Here is an 18461-nt window from a genome sequence, read left to right as displayed (position 1 = left end):
CTCCCTCTGAGATGTCCTGTCAACCTTGATTATGGGTTTTTTTTTTTTTTTTGCAAAAAGAGACTTCTATTAAGTATTAAAGAAAAACCATTAGAGCAAGCTCCATACGGGATACATCATGCAATGCACAAAAAGCTCAAGAGCCAAAAAGAAAGGATTGAGGCAGATAGTGCCATCTCAATCCAGTAGAAACCTCCGAGAAAAAGGGAGAACCTCTCCAAACTCGCAGAAATATAGTCCTTCTAGAAGAGGCTGCCCGTGAAGGGCCCTGCATGCTAGCCCATATGGCTATCAAAGTGTGAACCGTGTCACACCAAATACCCGTGAACACCTGTAATGGGTGTATCTGGGTGCCATCGATTATGGGTTTTTACATAGTGACTGGCCTGGAAATTCATCCCGGGAATTGGGGCCTTGTAGCAAAAACTATAATATGCATCAACAAAGAAATTCTACATGAGGTTTTTCAGCTGGGCTAGCTGGGAGGATATTTTGGGTGCCAACACCTCTCAGTTTTAGCAGGGTTCTGCAACCTGTTAGAAGGTGTAGCCAACTAAGGCAATTTTGCATTACTAGTTCACAATTTACTGTGCTTTGACGATCAAAGCAACGGTGGCTATTGTGGGAAAAAACGTTGTTCGACAAGAAGCTATTGGGCGTTGTGAATGAGAACATATACCCTTTGACAATAGCAGCGTTGATTGTTGCCAACCAAGGTAGCCTGCGTCGCCCTGTCGTACATGAGCCATACGCGTGCACGCGGTAGAGGTGAAGATAGTCTGGAATGCTGCAGCTAACTGTAGTGGAGATGCTCCGAACTCAGCTTGAATTGAATTATCCGATGAGGGACATATGGCTTGCTGCGTATCATCTGCGAGAGTAGGAGAACCTGTAATCTCTCCACTCGAGTCCACTCTGTGTCGGAGAGGTCCAGTCCCCAACAGGTGCTACCATACATGCCCACAGGTCAGACCAAGGATTCGAAAAGAAGAACCTTGGTCCGCAGGTCTTGAAAGTGCAAGTAGGGAGGCGTAACGTCTAGTTAGGCATGCCTGCATCACCAGTCTCATCATGAAGATAGGTCCAGAAAACAGAACTCCCAAGTATGTGTATGATGAAACGATCTTAACTAGTGCCCCGTCAAAAGTTAACCGCTCTCTGTGTGCAGCCGCCTTGGAGGTGTTGAAGATCATAACCTTGGTTTTACCCTTGTTGACCTTCAAGTCATGTGACTTGCAAAAAGCCATTAGTACATCTAAATGTCTCTGGATAGATGCGCAGAGGCCTTGATAGATCCCAGGTCCACCCTGCACGCACATTGGCAAATATTTGGACAGATATAATATACACCATGGTGGCTATTTCCGGGAGCATGCAGGGGTCATCACGAGTATCTTCCACCAGGGGAGTAGAGCCCTAGTGGAGTGATTGCCTGTTTGTTTTCGGAGTCCCCTGCATGGTTGAGGTGACACTTTCATTCTCAACCTTAGATTTTCTCTAGCTTTTTTATAGGTGATTCTGCCCCATCAGTGTATTGGTTTTCTCATGCCTCGCATGATGTACTTCTCCCTTGAAGCATTGCTCTGGGAGTTTTCCATAATAAAATTATTTTCTTTGGGAAAAAAAGCTCCATGCCTCCCAAAATTTTAGGAAAGCTAACAAATCATGCATACTTTGCTCGAGAAACTTGATGCAACATATGCATGAACAATGTTTTGATACCATGCGTGCACCTCAAAACTCAATACCAACCAAGGTAGTTGCATAGCCCAACGCCAGCCAATGTACAGCTTCGGTGCTTAACACCAGCAGCAGCAGCTACTGACGCGCAACACCTTCAGTGTTGGTCCTTAGCACACAACAGCCATGATGTTGTATTTCTAGCGTATCAGGGTTTGCCAGACCCTTGCGACCCATAGCGACCTTCAGCACCTTACAAGAATCATTGTTCGCTTTACTAATATGACTGCATACAGTCATTCACACAATCGCCAGTCGGGACTTGCCCAGTAGTAGATCGGTCCACATCTTAGGCTGCATGCAAATAGCCCTATCCAATTGCTCACCAATTGTTGAGCAACAAATGTTTTTTACCCACATAAATCAGGGTCATGCATCAAAGCTCACTTTGATAGTGCACAGAAGCATGTTGGGACAAGTTTGTTGCACTGTTTCGGATGTAATTAAAACATCTTCTATGGCATTAACAGCTCAGGGTAATGAGAGATGTTGGTATGCGCAAACATGCAGGTGGTTTGAGAGATTGCGTTTTCATATAGACAGGCTGCCACCCTTCCAATACAGCATTGACGCCCCATTTGTCCCGTTCCAGGGCAACGAATTCAACCCAATCATACGCGAGGATCTCCTACAACCGCACACATTTAGGACCTCGCTAGCACAGGTAGAGCTCCGTGTGAAGCTCAGTTTCTATCAGGACCACTGGCTGCACATTTCAGCGGAGAGTTTTATCATCCCACCGGGGTACACCCAGATTCACCTACCACATTCACTCAGGATTGCCCTTGGACAGTTACGTGTGACATCGCACCGACTCCGTATCAAGAGCGGACGAGCAGAGGGGATACCCAAGGAGAGTCGTATATGCACATTGTGTGAGCACCATGAGGTGGAGTCAGAAGAGCACTTTTTCTTCTGTTGCCCTATCTACTATGAGATTCGTGGACGATACCATTGCCTTTTCAGAGATGGATTCAAGGGCCTCTCCAGACGACTCCTATACCCAGATCAGAGATGCTTGGCAGCTTTTGTTCACGAGGCAGTTCAGCATAGAGATCATCTCATCAGGTTGAGGAGACAGGAGCAGGGGGCCGTGCCTGGCCCATCACAAAGTATGATGACAGAGTTCTTCCAGGCAGAGTAGGTTGCTGCCACAAACACGGTCAGTAGGAGAGGCAGAGACCCTGAGGCCGAGACGCGACACACTCGACAGAGGAAAGACGCACCGATCACACTTACTAACATCTCCTCTATTTTCAGACCTGGGGTACAACCGACCGGGGTTACAGTGGCGTTCGTCAAACGTCAGGTAGCAGCCAAGAGGGCACAACGGGTTACTCATCCAGATAGCAGACAGCCTTCCATCATGGGCTTTCTTGCCTACAACACCTAGTTTGTCATTAAGTGCATCTTGACATTATGTATGCCTACTGTACGTCTCCGGTGATGACGCCAGGATGGATGTGTATGGTTATGGTTATGGTGGACATGTATGATGATATCACTGAATATGTCTACACAATTTTCTAACATGGGTTAGGATGCTTGCTTAGTAGCTCCACCCTTTTGTTCATTGTATTAGGGATTTCTTAGGGAAAGCAGGCCTCCAACCAGATTGACATATGCTAGACCCATCGATCTTTAGGAGACTTTAACAAACTTTCTTTCTTTCTTTCTTTCTCCAAATGTGCCATGCTGATATGCACACCTAAATCACCCATGACGTATCCAAAGAGGCATGAGAAAGGTCTATATGGAGATCAAAAAACGTCATCCAAACAGATGACTCAACCAAATGTTGTCAAACCAAAAGAGCCCAAGAAAAGTCATGTCTCTCATAAAACACATGAGGCCTCGAAAGCTAAGCTAAGCTACCGAGCCCTAGTTCATGAAAACAGGAATGCATGAAGGTGCTCAATAATCTAGCAATACCCTTCCAGATGATCCTTGCTTGTCTGTAGTCCAATAAACAATGCTAAGTAGACTCCTCAACAAAAAGGCAATGAATCCATTGGTTCGCTACACTCCTCCATGAATAGAAAGCCAAAAGAAAAGAGTTGTTTTTCCTATTCCTGAAAGATTTCCAGAGTATTTTAAAATGACATGTGAAAATCAGCAAAAATCTGAAAATCCCGCCAATGAAAGAGCTCTAGTGTGCCTCGAGTGCCTGAAACTTCTTGGCATTACTAACTATGTATCTAAAGAAGGGGTGGCTCTCTCGGTGCCCTGCATCAATCCATTCCCACTCCTCGAGATCCCACCGTAAATATTTTATGGGGACACTTCCATAGAGTCAAAGCCTCGATGAAACCAAGGAGATGTGATCTGGGATGGGGTTTAGATACTATATGGCACGGTGATTCTTGGCTTGAGGATGACCTACAACCTTGATAGCCTGAAGTGAAAATTGTATAAGTATATTTTCCATGGACCTGGACAGCCTACCCCTAGAATGGACATAAAAAACCAAGGCATCTCCGCTTGATCTTGAAATCTTATGACCTCAAGTGGGATCCCTGATCCCGTAAAGGCCCCAAGCCAAGTAGACCAAGGTATATCCATGTCACCCAAAAGAACCCAATCCAAGGGTATGGATGCATCAATCTATTAGATTCTCCATGCACGCCCCCTGAGGTGACTTACTGACTAGAGTCTCAGGACCTCAGGTAGCTATGAAAGTACCAAGTGATCTGCCATGCTCATCATATATACTCTCATTCCCCATGATAGGGTATCTATCAATCTCTTCCAAAGAAGAAGGGAGGACTATCCGAATAGTACTCCTGAAGCTGGCCCAAGCTTTCAGGATAGCAGCCCTAAGAGGAGAGGAGGGAGCCCTAAGATAGGATGAGGTAATATCCACCTAGTACTATCCATCCAAACACCACATGTGAAAGCAGAGCACGGTTGTATGCATCTAATGAAATTATCCTCCAACGTTCCTAACATGGCAAGAGTGGTGTCAAATGTGCAACTCTGAAGCTTCACAACAGCCGAGCGAAAGATCACGAGGGCCTACGTATTGAATTCATTGCATATGGAATCAAAGACTTGGCCCCGATCTTACTAAATCTTTTCAATGAAATAGTTCACACACGCTTCCCACGCACTTGGACCCTTAACATCATCACCTTCATTAACAAGGCAAGAGATCCCATGAGCCTGAAAAACTACAAGACCATTATGATTGGACATGTCATGTCCAAGATCTATGCAACAGTACTTGACGCAGAAGTTAGCCTAGTAGCATAGCTTCAGGGTTTTTGCGCCATGGGACATATAGGCTTCCGGATAGATCACAAGACTATGGATCATATACTTACTCTCAATGGGTCATCGAGGAGGCCAGGACACAGAGACAGAGCGTTTATTGTTGCTTTGGGGATTTCCACAAGGCGTTTCACACAATGCTAAGGACACAACTCATCAGACGTTTACAAGAGTTGGGATACGACCATGAGATGACTTGGGTAGTCATGGCACCTTATGTGAGAGTCTCAGGTCAAGTACGGACAAGCGCGGGGAGCGCAAAGGTGACCATGAGCAGCATTGGGGTCAAACAACGTTGTCCATTATCACCAACCTTCTTCAGCCTCATAGATGAGCTTGAGACCTTTATTGGGCCACTAGGAGAGGTTGGTTGTTCCCTAGCAGGTTCCTTGCTTCAGATTCTCCTATACGCAAATGATGTAGTCTTGCTCTCTTCCTCAGCAGAGGGTCTCCAGCAACACTTAGATGCACTCCATACCTTCTGTGAGACACATGATCTGGTGGAGGTAGTTGCATCCTACACTTACTTGGGTATCCTTTTCTCCGGCCCGATCTTCACGATACGACCAACACTACAGGCCTAATTGAGCAAGGGGTATGCCACACTGGCCAGACTCAAAGAGGCAGTGTTTTCATTCCCACTTCTAGGACCCTCGGACCAAAACCCCTCTCTTTGACTTTTTGGTTCAACCAGCAGGCATGTATGGCAGCCCTTGTTATGGGCTAGACCTGTCGGAGACAAAAAGGACACAAGTTGAGAGCCTTCAGGTTCTCATGCTTTCACGGATGATCCGCCAATACACCCTCTGTCCTACATCAGATAGTCCTGGTTGAGTTCAGAGCATCCCCACTATAGCTCGATGTGGAGTTTCAGGTTAACATGTATTTCTACCGCATTAGATAATATGGCTTCTGCACCACAAGGTGACGTAGGATTATTTGGCTGCCCTTGTCCTCATCCATGGCACAAATAGCAGGTGGGCGACCACAAGTGTTGGCGTGCAGATGGTTTGAGAGACTAGGGCTACACATAGACAGGTGACCTCCCTTCCAACATAGCTTTCGAGGCCGCTGAACTAGGTCATTTGAGAGGATCTCTCACAGCTATTCGCATTTAGGACTTGGCACCTAGGAGCTTCGTGTCAAGCTTAGCTTCTATAGAGACCATTACCTGCGGATTACATACGAGGCTTCGTCAATCCACCAAGACACACGGATCCACCTTCCCCACTCCTTGAGGATATCTATCGAACAATTCCGCGTCTCATCATACCGCCTCGGCATTACCCAGAGAGGATCGAGTCAAAGGAGCACTTTGCTTTTAGATGCCCCGTGTACTATCAGACCAAAGGTCTCTATCATTATCTTTCAGAGACAGTTTCAGATCCCTATCCAGCCTCCTCTGTTACCCAAACCAAAGATGCTTGGCAGCCTTCATCATGAGGCTGTCTAACACAAGGAGTCATTGCTCAAGACACGTAGGCGAGATTAGGATACACAACAAGATTCCCCCCAGAGCATGATCCCTGAGTTTTTCCAGCCAGATAGCACTGACAAGCAGGGCTTATAGAGACGTTGGACAGAAGGACCAAAGCCAGAGGTATGATAGACTCGTCACCAGGCAGACTACGGCACAAATCATATTAGGAGACCTTCCCTCCATGTTTAGTACACCAAAGACACGACCCATAGAGGTGATAGTGGCACTTGTTCATCGTAGGGCAATTGCCAAGAGACCACAACGGGCCATGCATGCCCCAACGTCCCATCATAGGTTTTATGCCACCACAGCAGCCTCACATGGTGATGCTTCCTTTTCAGGATTGACGCCTCGCCTCAAAGAGTTTTTCCCTCTTTATGTATTGGTAACATTATGATCATGATTATGGATTTTCTTTTTCTTAACTCATCAAGGGTGTTGATGCCCGCTTAGCGGGGTTACACCCCTCTGATCATTGTATCAGGTCTCTTTTGTAGAGTGGCATTGAAAAAAACAGCAGTATCATGCTCTCTTTATATGGTATCAGAGCCATGTTCCTAGCCATGCTCTCTTTCCCTTTCCCTTCCAAGAGGTTGAGGTGAGGGAGACAAATGAAGCTACTCTAACTCCTCCTCCTTGGAAAGCTGCCCTCTTCTCTCCTTCCTTGAGCTCTCTTCTCCATGCCATGATCTGCCACCTCTCTTCTCCTTCCTTCAATTACATCTTTCTGTGACCTGCAGACGATGTGACACTTCTATCCGGAGCTAGAAGCAGAATCACGGCTTTGTGTCTTCAGCAAAGTTGTAGAGGACCTGGAGTACTACAAATTTCGTTTTTGCATCATTGTAATCCAAGTTTTCTGTGAAAAGTTACAGCCCTTGCAAGAAGTGACGAAATTTATTTCTGCACGCGAATTTTGTTCTCGAGCTCAATGATTTTGACAACCCAAGCATGATGCAACCAGCTCAACGTGGAGCTGTCCATCCTCTTCATCATTGACCTCTCCTCCAGCCCGCCATTTGCTCCTTCTGCCTGTCATTCTCTTGGAGCTGCTGTCCACGCTACCTCTATCTTCATCGACCGTCACTTGATGTGAGCTCTTGACATTACATTGCGGTGACTCCTTCACGTGACTACTTTAAACTTTGGTGAAGACTTCCCGAGCTAAATGTAAGTTCTCTGATACTACTCCGACACACTCCACTATAGTGATCTCTCTGATTAGTGTACTACATCGAGCTTGATGTAGACCACTCTACATCAACAAGTGACTTCTTCAGCATTGCTTATTCGATCAGTGCCGGAGGTACTTCGCATTGATTGACTTTCTGATTGGTCATCGACTCGCAGGGATGTGCACACATGTGCATTAGCTACTTGAAGGACATCTCTTTCACAAAGAGAGATTATTTATTACTACAAGCTTGATGTATTTTGGGGTCCTCTGCCATGGGTAGTCCCCCTAAAATGATACGTATTGAGTGTTTGGTTTTCATTGAGTCTAAAGGTCTTGTGCCTTGGATAGTCCTCCTAAAAAGATGTATTGATTTTCCTATTTTTTTTTGTGTGTGGCTTCCTAACATGTCCTGTTATGAAGCCAAGGAGGATGTACTATGGGAGCCATATGTATTGGCTTTGATAGGTCTATTTGTTTATCAGGCCTGGCTTGAGAGTTCCAGGATGTTGGTGCATTGGTCTCCTAGACCTCTGAGTTGGTCATGCATCCATGCATGATGAGCCTTTGAGCCATGCTAGATGAGATTTCTATGTTATGTTCACTAGCCTCTGAGCCATGCTCACTTGCCTCTGAGATTGTGTGGAAACCATGTCTAGTTCTAGATCGGCATGCACAGTTCTGATGACCATCATTGTCATGTTCTGTTCTTGGTTCCATTCCAATAGTCTCTCACCTTGCCTTCATGGGGGGGTGTTGGAATATGAAGCCAAAGTGAGTCAAAAATGAGTGTACTAGGTGTCTAGGGGGTGTTTTATACTCTAGTGAGTCCTGGATATGCCACGTGTCATATTGGGAGTTATCCCATATATACTATGGCTTTCTAGAGTCTAGTGTCACACTATATAATGTTGTACTTGTCTTGAGTCTTTTGGAGATCAGTCAACATCAAGCTATCTACATGTGGGTATTTGGTTATCATTGCCTAGCACTTGTTCTTTCATTTTCCTTTCCATTTTTCTTTTCATTATGCGTTCCACATTTCCATTCCGTTCCTAGCGAGCTACTAGATCTCTTCACATCTGCCAGCCAAAATAATACAAGAAAGGGACAAGATGGCATCCCTGGCGAACTGATCTAGAAATCTGAAACATCTCGCCCCTTTCTCCTCCAATAAGCACAAGGTTGTGGCTGATCTGTAAATAAGGGAACCCCTCTAACTCATGCATAAGGTTGAGAAGGCCAATCTTGTGTCCCCCAATTAAAAGAGAATCCACTGTGCTCTAGATGGTGTGATGATACCATGTCCCACCACTAGGGCAAGAAAAGACTTTGAAACTGAAATGAGTGTTTCTCCCCTAGTGCCCAAATCCAGTGACCAGAAGGTACGAACTAATAGAAATTCACCTGACCTAGCACAATCTCTAGCATCTGCATTGTGTCCTTGGATAAAAACAAACATCACTAGAAGCCCCAGTGACACTTGGATCAAATTAGCTGACCTTCCGCAGTCATGTGGTATACCACCGAGCCATGTATATTTCAGTAACAATCCTCATTGGCGGGACGAAGTAGCATGGAACACCTTACCCAACCTGGTGGCAGAAACAACTCCCTCCTGAGAAGGACATCTCTTAGAGATGCAGAGAAGGGAGGGGGGAATCCACAGGGGAACAACCCCCATGCCTATGGAGGGTGACACCCTTTTGATAGACATACCAAGAACCACGGCACCAAATGTAGAAGGCACAAACCCTTCCTCATCATAATCTGCCAAAGGAGAGAAAGAGTTCCTCTGAAAAAGGCTTGGCGCCAAAGTGTATAATCCCTGCACTCAAACACGATGAAGAAGCAGAAGCCAAGTCCTTCACTAAAGGGCAAAAGACGAAGGGGGCTGTTGAGGTGGATTGGCTAGGCCTGTAAGAGGATCTGTGGGAGAACCATCCGTGGCCCTATCCAAGGCTGAGCCTAGGAAATGCTGGCCACAATCTGAGAAGGGTGAGGAGTGTCACCAGTCATGACTAGAATTGGAATATCAGTAGAGCCTCAATCGGGGCAGGGTCTGGGATAAGAGAAGTCCCCTCTTGAACAGTGGGGTGAAGGAGAAACAACTCTAACCGCTAATGCACGGGCAGGAGGAGGAAGTAAAAAATTTGGGTGGGGGTAAGTTTCATCCGAAGATTTCTTTATGCCCACACCGAATCCGATGTTTCTCTACACATGATGGCTGAGTGCAAGACGTGCAGTGGGTGTTGGATGAGAAGGCGGTGCCACGGAAACACTCCATCAAGGATGAAGGCTGCACCGGAAGATTTCTTATGCCCAAAGATTCTACCAAATCTGACATCAGCCCTGCTTGCCGGCGATCTCAACTCTTTGCCGAAAAGAAGAACCATCAGGTCTTTGGGGCATGATGTGGTTATCGGAGATGTTAGGGTCAAAGATAATGACCCTAATTCTAGGAACCCCGCTTGATTGCTCTGCTTTTGAAGAGGGTATCTTTTTGTAAATCCTTGATCCAAATTTGTAATCACAGGATCTCAGAGCACCAGCATTACCTAAGTGCTTTGCATGAGAAGGGAGAAATATATAACATGGGGAGGAAGTGGTGCATTAGGTAAAAAGGGAGCTCATTTTGGGGCCTTTTAGAAGAGAGAGAAAATAGGCTCTCAACCAATCAGGAGTGGGCCAACGTAATGTTGAAAATTCAACAAAAGAAGATGAAAATAAGAAAAAGAAATAGTACTATATGTTCGTAGAAGCATGTCACATTAATGAGGTGATCTAATTTGAATCTTTAAAAAATTTATTTTCTGTGCAGAATTTGGTGATTCTGACACCGCAGACGCGTCCGAAACGGCCCAAAACCCAAGAACGGCACTGGAAACGCTGGAATCGGGCATCCGGAGGCCCGGAAACGGCCAAAAAAGGCCGAAAAATGCGATTTGGTACTTTTGAGATTTCAAAAGTACCAAATCGCGTTTTTCTGCAAATCGCGTTTTTCGGCCTTTTTTGGCCGTTTCCGGGCCTCCGGATGCCCGATTCCAGCGTTTCCAGTGCCGTTCTTGGGGTTTTGGGCCGTTCCGGACGCGTCTGCGGTGTCAGAATCACCAAATTCTACACAGAATAGTGTCGCTCTTATATGAACATTGAATGTAAAGCATGTGAAAGAATATATTTATTCCTTTTCACACTGACATTTCTCATGCAAGTATCCATATTTTCTTGCTTTTGTAGAGAGAGAAAAGAGAAAATAGTGAATTTCTTACAGGGCCCCAAAATGAGCTCCCTTTTTTCCTAATGGTTACTCATGAAGGCAGATAGAGGGGAAGAGGAAGAAAAACTCCTTGAAATGAGAAAGAGGACTGTCATAGCACTATTGTGCGTGTGCGTGCACACACTTTTTTTGTGAAGAATTTGGTGCTTTATATTACACAATAGCTCCCCCAAAAGGGGAGCTCAAAAGTACATCAACTGAAAATCTCAGTATATGACAAGTATGCATCATAGTCTATGTAATGAGTCTGCACACAATCAAAAAAAGAGCGCACACACACACATAATCCTTCATTAACAAAACTCTGTTTTCTATTGTAGAGGAGACCGATTCCGTTGGGATGCCAAACTTGATAAGAAAGGGGGGCACTGAGTGGCTCTGTTTCAAAGCACTGTCGTTTCTGTTTCTCGATTCGTGCATCATCATCTCTTTCTGCAGACCTCTTTCTGCAGGCTTGCAGAGATGTTTTATATTATTAGCTCCTCTGATAGAACTTTAAACCTAGCTCAAAGTGGAAAGCCATACACACTAGTGGCTGTACTTCAAATTGAGATTTTGAAAACTACTAAACATAATATCATACTATTACCATCATAGGCTAAGCCACAATATAATTTACAGCTTAACAGTTCAGCTTGTCTGATTACCTTTGATTTCTCCCTTCTTTTCACATCCTCTTGACCCATTTTCATGCTTTCAAGAACAACACAACGGCGTAGCTTATTTAGTGCGTCCAGAAACAGTTGAATTGACCTTGTGCTTTGGTTCTTGTTGCAGAAAATATGTTTTCCAACCTGAAACACCATTTGTAGTTACTTTATTATAAACAGATGTCTGTGATTTCTAAAATGTATTAATGATTGCAAGGAAACAGTAGAAAAAATAAGATTTACCTTTAAAATCTGCAAAAAAAATTTAAAATTAAAAAAATTGTACTCTCAAGAAACTGTCCAACACTCATGATGGCACTAGGATTTTCTTGAATGGGTGATAGATACTTTCCGATTTCTTATTCACTTGTATATTTAAATGTCCAACATAAATATTTTCAAATAAGAAAACAAGATTGAAAATGAACCTGCGTTGAAATTAGTTTGCAGACGTTACTGGTTGACCCATGCTTTGCAGCTAAACTTCCAAGCACATGGGGAATGATAGCCTCAGCAAGGAGGCTCTTACAATGCACAAGGCCTTGACACAATCTGTTCATCACTCAATTCCACAGCCATGAGAATTGCATCGCTTAGAGATTGCTTATAACAAATTCCAAAAATCTGTACTCTATATCATTGTAGAAAACTCAAACTGACCTTAGGATGGTATCCTCCGAATAGTGGATAAGGGAATACACAAGTGAGCAAATCCATGCATCGTAGGTTTTTCCGTAGACCTCCCAGAGAGTGTCATCCTCCAACGGCAAGGATTTCTCTGCATAGGCACAACAAATCTATATGAAGATCAAGCAGAACAAAAGTTGTCACCAACATAACGTCTCGTACAAGTTGAAGCACCTTTTGTTAAAAGAAAACAAAGTTTGATATGTGATCTCATTCACATCCATACAGTTGTCTTCATTTTCATACCATTTGCATGCCACTTGCATAGTTTAGGCATGTCTCATAAATCCAAAATGGCCCCATCTGCTCGTACCAAAGTGTTAGAATTATAGATATAATTCAGCAGTGACCAATGTAATATAATAAGCTAGTTAGGGGCACTTTTCCCTCTTTTAGAGGTTTTTCCCCCTAACTGCAATTAGTTCACTAACTATGGTTAGTGACTACTAAGGTTTTGTCACTAGGACAAAACCTTATCCTTCTCACTTTGTGTTGTACACTTCGAGGAAGTGTCTTTTTACTTCCTTGCATCCACCTCCTGTTGGTAAGAAAGTCACTTGTGCCAACAACTCCTCATATTCAGTACGTGGCACAGGAGAAGTTGAGCTCACTGCAATTGATGGCTCAATTTTCAGACTTTCTGATGTCTTATATGTGCCTGGCATAACCAAAAATCTCCTTTCAGTGTCCACTCTTAACAGAGGGGGATTTCAGGTCATCTTTGAGGATGACAAATGTGCTGTCCGAGACAGGGAAGCTAATTATGCCTTAATGTTATCTGGTACTCTGCTGCGTGGGCTTTTTCAGCTTGATATATTTGAGAAAAGAGCAGCCCATGCTTTGGCAATTTCTACCCCTACAGCTGCCATGCAAAATGCAGCACTATGGCATGCCAGATATGGCCACATGCATTATAACAGCTTAATGACACTTCAGAAATTTTCAATGGTTGATGCATTGCCACCTCTTGAGATACCTCCTCCACATGCCTGTGAAGGGTGCATTTTAGGTAAAATGCATAGATTCCCCTTCAAAAAGGATGGTTCAGTTAAAGCTATTCGCAAATTGCAGCTTATACACAGTGATGTCTGTGGTCCCATGAGGACTCCGTCATTAAGTGGTCATCTCTACTTTGTCACATTTATTGATGACTACTCCAATTTTACTTGGGTTTATGGGCTGAAAAAGAAATCTGAAGTGTTCACAGTGTTTAAACACTTTTCAGCCATGGTTGAAAATGAAACCGGACTCAAGATACAGACATTACGCACGGATAGAGGTGGGGAATACCTATCTGCAGAATTTGATGCTTTTCTCAAGCAAAAGGGTATTGTGCATCAGCTCACAGTCAGGCTGACCCCTCAGCAAAATGGCAAAGCTGAGAGGAAAAATAGAACCCTCATGGAGATGGACAGATGTATGCTGAAAAGCAAAACACATGCCTCATAAATTCTGGTTGGAGGGTTTGATGTGTGCCAATTACATTTTGAACAGGGCTCCCACTAAGGCTTTAAAAACAAAAACTCCTTTTGAGGTCTGGAATGACAGGAAGCCTTCAGTGGATCACTTCCGAGTCTTTGGATGCCTTGCCTATGCACATGTGCCAGTTGAATTTAGGCACAAATTGTCAGATAAAGCCATCAAATGCATATTTGTTGGATACAGTGCAGAAAGCAAGGGGTATCGTCTCTACAATCCTGCTACACGCAAAATCATTGTAAGTAGAGATGTGATATTTTCTGAAAATTCAGCTCACACTCAGGCTGATTTTCAAATGCCTTCATCTTCAGAGGATGTCTTTCACGGGTTGCTACCCATTGCTTTGGGTTCCCCTGCTGATGTTTCTGATCCAAATCAGAATTTACAGCAACCTTCAAATGCTTCACTTCCGCCACAGGATGTCTTGCCTCCTCCACAGGCAGTGGAACAAGTGGTACAGCAAGAAATTGCAGACATACATGCAGCAAAAACAGTCCCAAACTGGCTGTTACAAACTCTCAGGGAGAGTAAACTTGATGCTCCGTTACCTGGCAGGACTCGCAGTGCAGCAAGGCACATGGAAGGTGCTAATTCAGTGGAATCAGCATATGCAGGTACTCTCCTTGATGAGGAGGAGCCTGCCACATTTGAAGAAGCAAAAGGTAATGTGCATTGGATGAATGCCATCCACGATGAGTTGCAGTCCATTGCAAAAAATCAGACTTGGGATGTTGTGGACTTGCCACAGGGTAAACATGCTATTGGCACACGATGGGTATTTAAAGTCAAACGGAAGCCAGATGGCTCCATTGACAGATATAAAGCCAGGCTGGTTGCTAAAGGCTATGCTCAGAAAAAGGGCATAGATTATGAGGAGACTTTTGCTTCTACATCCCGGATGACCACCATCCGATCAGTAATTGCAATGGCTGCACATTTTGAGTGGAATGTTCATCAGTTGGACATAAAAACAGCCTTCTTGAATGGGGACTTGCTGGAAGAGGTGTATGTCAAACCACCTCCGGGCTTTGAAATTACAGCAAATGCACTTCAAGTATGCAAGCTTAATAAAGCTTTATATGGGCTGAAACAGGCCCCTCGTGCATGGTATGCCAAAATACATGCCTTTTTGACCAGCAAGGGGCTGCACAATAGTCCTACTGAGAGCACCCTCTACATCAAGATGGATGGGGGGGAAATCTTAGTCATCCTTCTTTATGTTGATGACTTACTGCTCACAGGGTCCAATGAAGAAAAAATTGCAGATTTCAAAGCTGATTTGCAGACCAACTTTGACATGTCAGATTTGGGGCTGCTTCACTTTTATTTGGGGATCTAGTTCTCTCATGAGAGACGTGGCACTGTTATGTCTCAGTCCAAGTATGTTCAGAAACTCTTGGACAGATTTAACATGCAAGAGTGTAAGCCCATATCTACTCCTATGGAACCGGGGCTGAAACTCACAATGCATGATGCAGGAGAATCAGTTGATGCCACACTTTACAGTCAAGCTGTTGGATGCCTCATATATCTCTGCAATACTAGGCCTGATATTCAGTTTGCAGTATCTCAGGTGAGCAGGTACATGCACAGCCCCAAAACTATGCATTGGCAGGCAGTTAAGCGCATCTTCCGTTATTTGCAGGGCACCAAGTCTTTTGGCTTACTATTTCCCAGGGGGGGTGACTTGCAGATGCATGCCTACAGTGATTCAGATTGGGCTGGTGATTATGACACTAGGCAGTCCACTAGTGGCAATTGTTTCTTTTTGGGAAAATCTTGCATTTCATGGCTGAGCAAGAAACAATCTACAGTGGCTACCTCATCATGTGAAGCTGAGTACAGGGCAGCTTTCACAGCAACAGTTGAATGTGTCTGGCTGAGACGCTTATTTGCTGATCTTCATCTGTCTTTGGAGGGTCCTTCTCCAATTCTCACTGATAGTCAGAGTGCCATTGCAGTGGCAAAGAATCCAGTGTTTCATGCTCGCACGAAGCACATTGAGGTTCACTATCACTACGTCAGAGAGAAGTTGCATGCAGGAGAGATCAGTATGATCTTTGTGTCCACACATGACAACGTTGCAGATATTTTCACCAAAGCGCTACCACGTGAGAAGTTTGAGGCATTTCGCAGTGCCTTGAACTTATATCCGTTTGGTGATTGATCAGCCTTGTACATGACATTGGCACTGCAGGGGGGTGTTAGAATTATAGATATAATTCAGCAGTGACCAATGTAATATAATAAGCTAGTTAGGGGCACTTTTCCCTCTTTTAGAGGTTTTTCCCCCTAACTGCAGTTAGTTCACTAACTATGGTTAGTGACTACTAAGGTTTTGTCACTAGGACAAAACCTTATCCTTCTCACTTTGTGTTGTACTCTTTTCACTCTATTCTATTGCAACTACGTCTTCAGCTTCCAAGCTTCCTACTCTCTCACTCCCTCTTGCTCTCACTCACTCCCTCTCCTTCACAAAGATGCTAGAGATGTAGGCTCTCTATTGGTAGGTTACACCACTGTCTACTTCACCGAGATATAGGAAAGCGGCATGCCCAGTTCCTTCCCAAAAAAGGATGCAGCTTCGTTTAGTATAGCAGACAGATCTATAGTAGCTTCAAAAGAGAGATTGGGACTATCAAAGATTACAATTGGTCGCTTATGGTCTCATCAATCACCTTTTCAAAAACCATTCACAGTATGCTAAGAAACTGGTATGTATTCTTAGATATAGTAAATGCAGAGGTCAGCACTTTAGTCAGAAGAATGTCGCAATGCCTTTTATCCATATTGCAATTGGTAATGGAGCTGCCCAATCCTTATATGGCCCATAGCTACTCCTTTATCATTGGTGCTATGGGGAGGATGCAGACGCGCACCTGTTCTTTTTTAAAACGAGGCCGACTACCCAGTTCCTCCATGGGATGGATGGCCCATAGTTACTTCTTTGTCATTGGTGTTATGGGAGGATGCAGACGCACATGTACTATTTAAAATGAGGCAACTACCCAGTTCCTCCATGGGATGGATGACAAAAGCTCGGTCCAAGGTAGCAAGAAGATGGTTCCTTATGGGATGTATTAGTGGTTCCCATGGCAGATCAGAAGCACACTTGAACGTGCGAAATTCTAGAATCACTCATTTCCAAAATGAGTGTGCATGACTCCTCCTTTCAGCTTATTTGTCCCACCTTGGCTGGCATTATTATGATTGCCCATTTCCAAGTTAACATTCCTAGCAGCCAGTGGACTGAATGAACTGGATCTTCCATTGCAATATTTCTCTCTTGAGAATATAGAACTTCTTTAGTTTTGGTGTGCTTCCAGACAAGGGACTTGGTCAAACTATAGCCCATTTTGCCTTCACATCAGAGAGCATTCAGATAGTTTGCATCTCCTGCCTTACCTATTAGTTTAAAGAAAAGAAAGAATATGGCCTGAACTGTGACTTTCAGAAAAAGGGCTGTTATAGATTTACTTACTACTTGATTCCGCTCGTACATTGTTTAGCATGCCCTCCACCATTTTAAGATTGACTCCTCTTGAAAACACCTGTTAATCACCAGTTTGATCAGTTACATGGCCGAACTTATTAAATCTCTTTGAAAAAGATCGCACAATTTCATATGAAGAACTATTAGGAACATTCAGCAGATTATCTGAAAAGCAATAAAAATTTGATGTGTACTTGAAATTAGAGAAAATTTTAAGACATTTAAGTGCTTTCTGTTAATGCACATATTCAACTTGGCTGCTAGACTTAAATGAATTTGCAGCCTAGATTTATGAACCAGACCATTGACATCATGCCAAAAACCGCTTTCATATGTTAACTAAAAAAATACATTAAAAATTCTGACAGTTTTCACTAAACCTTTCTATATAGAAAGCATTTGGTTGAGTACTGATGGGACCTCCCTATGAAGGACGTTTTCACGAACATTCTAAATTCAAGTATTACAGCCATGTAAAGAATGAGTATACTCGACACAAACGGACACATGTTACTGAGTAGGCACTGTGGCAGAAAGTATGAAGTTGTCAACACTCAACAATAAATTGTCTTATTGAACGCATTTACGTGCGCAGCATTTGAGGTGCATTAGGTGCCAGCTCCGTAAGAGATTAATAATCAACATTTTATGGTGCAAGCTTTGGAAATTTTTATATTTGATATTTGGAAAAGAGGGAGAAGGGGAGGAATGTTTACATAACATGTAGAGAAGCATAGGACATACAGAAATGACTTGCAACATCCACATACAGAAATGACCATCAAGAGCAAAGAAACCATGAGAGAAAACCTACGAGAGGATCTTATAATGGGGGTTTTGAGATCAAAGGAGGGCTGAAAGGGCACTGAGAGAGGGCGTCGGCCACATGTGAGGCTGCAGTGCCAAAAGCCTATGATAGCGCGCTGATGGCTGTTGGTATCTGTGGTCCGCTGAGGTCTCCTAGCTATGGCCCTGCAGCGAACAAGTGCCACTGTCACTCCCGTCATCCTTGTCCCCCGATCTGGTAAGCATGGAGGGAAGGCCCCCTAGTCTAATCTGAGAGAAGGCAAAGAGAGGGCAAGGGGTGCGACAGGGCTGAAAGAGGGCAAGAGGTTAAGACAGGTTAAGAGGGCATGGGCATTGAGAGAGGGCTAAGAGAAGGCAAGGTGATAAGGAGGGGGTGAGAGAGGTGTAAGAGGGTCGAGAGAGGT

The 18461-nt window shown here is 44.1% G+C and overlaps 1 protein-coding gene across 1 annotated transcript in view; it reads right to left on the bottom strand.

Annotated features, from left to right (window-relative positions):
* ATM (Serine/Threonine-kinase ATM-like protein) overlaps positions 1-18461 on the bottom strand; it is a 312761-nt gene that overhangs the window by 162441 nt on the left and 131859 nt on the right. Inside the window, exons 42-45 of the mRNA XM_087389269.1 lie at positions 17239-17308; positions 12252-12369; positions 12020-12143; positions 11589-11735 (exon numbers count right to left, since the gene is read on the bottom strand). Of these exons, the coding sequence (XP_087245395.1) occupies positions 11589-11735; positions 12020-12143; positions 12252-12369; positions 17239-17308 (459 nt within the window). The remainder of the gene's footprint in view (positions 1-11588; positions 11736-12019; positions 12144-12251; positions 12370-17238; positions 17309-18461) is intronic.

This window comes from Dipteris shenzhenensis, chromosome 18 (genome assembly GCF_047967505.1).
Source record: "Dipteris shenzhenensis isolate YYH24624 ecotype China chromosome 18, Dip_SZ_1.0, whole genome shotgun sequence".
NCBI classification, from domain to species: domain Eukaryota; kingdom Viridiplantae; phylum Streptophyta; class Polypodiopsida; order Gleicheniales; family Dipteridaceae; genus Dipteris; species Dipteris shenzhenensis.
This window is presented reverse-complemented; position numbering and strand designations above follow the sequence as displayed.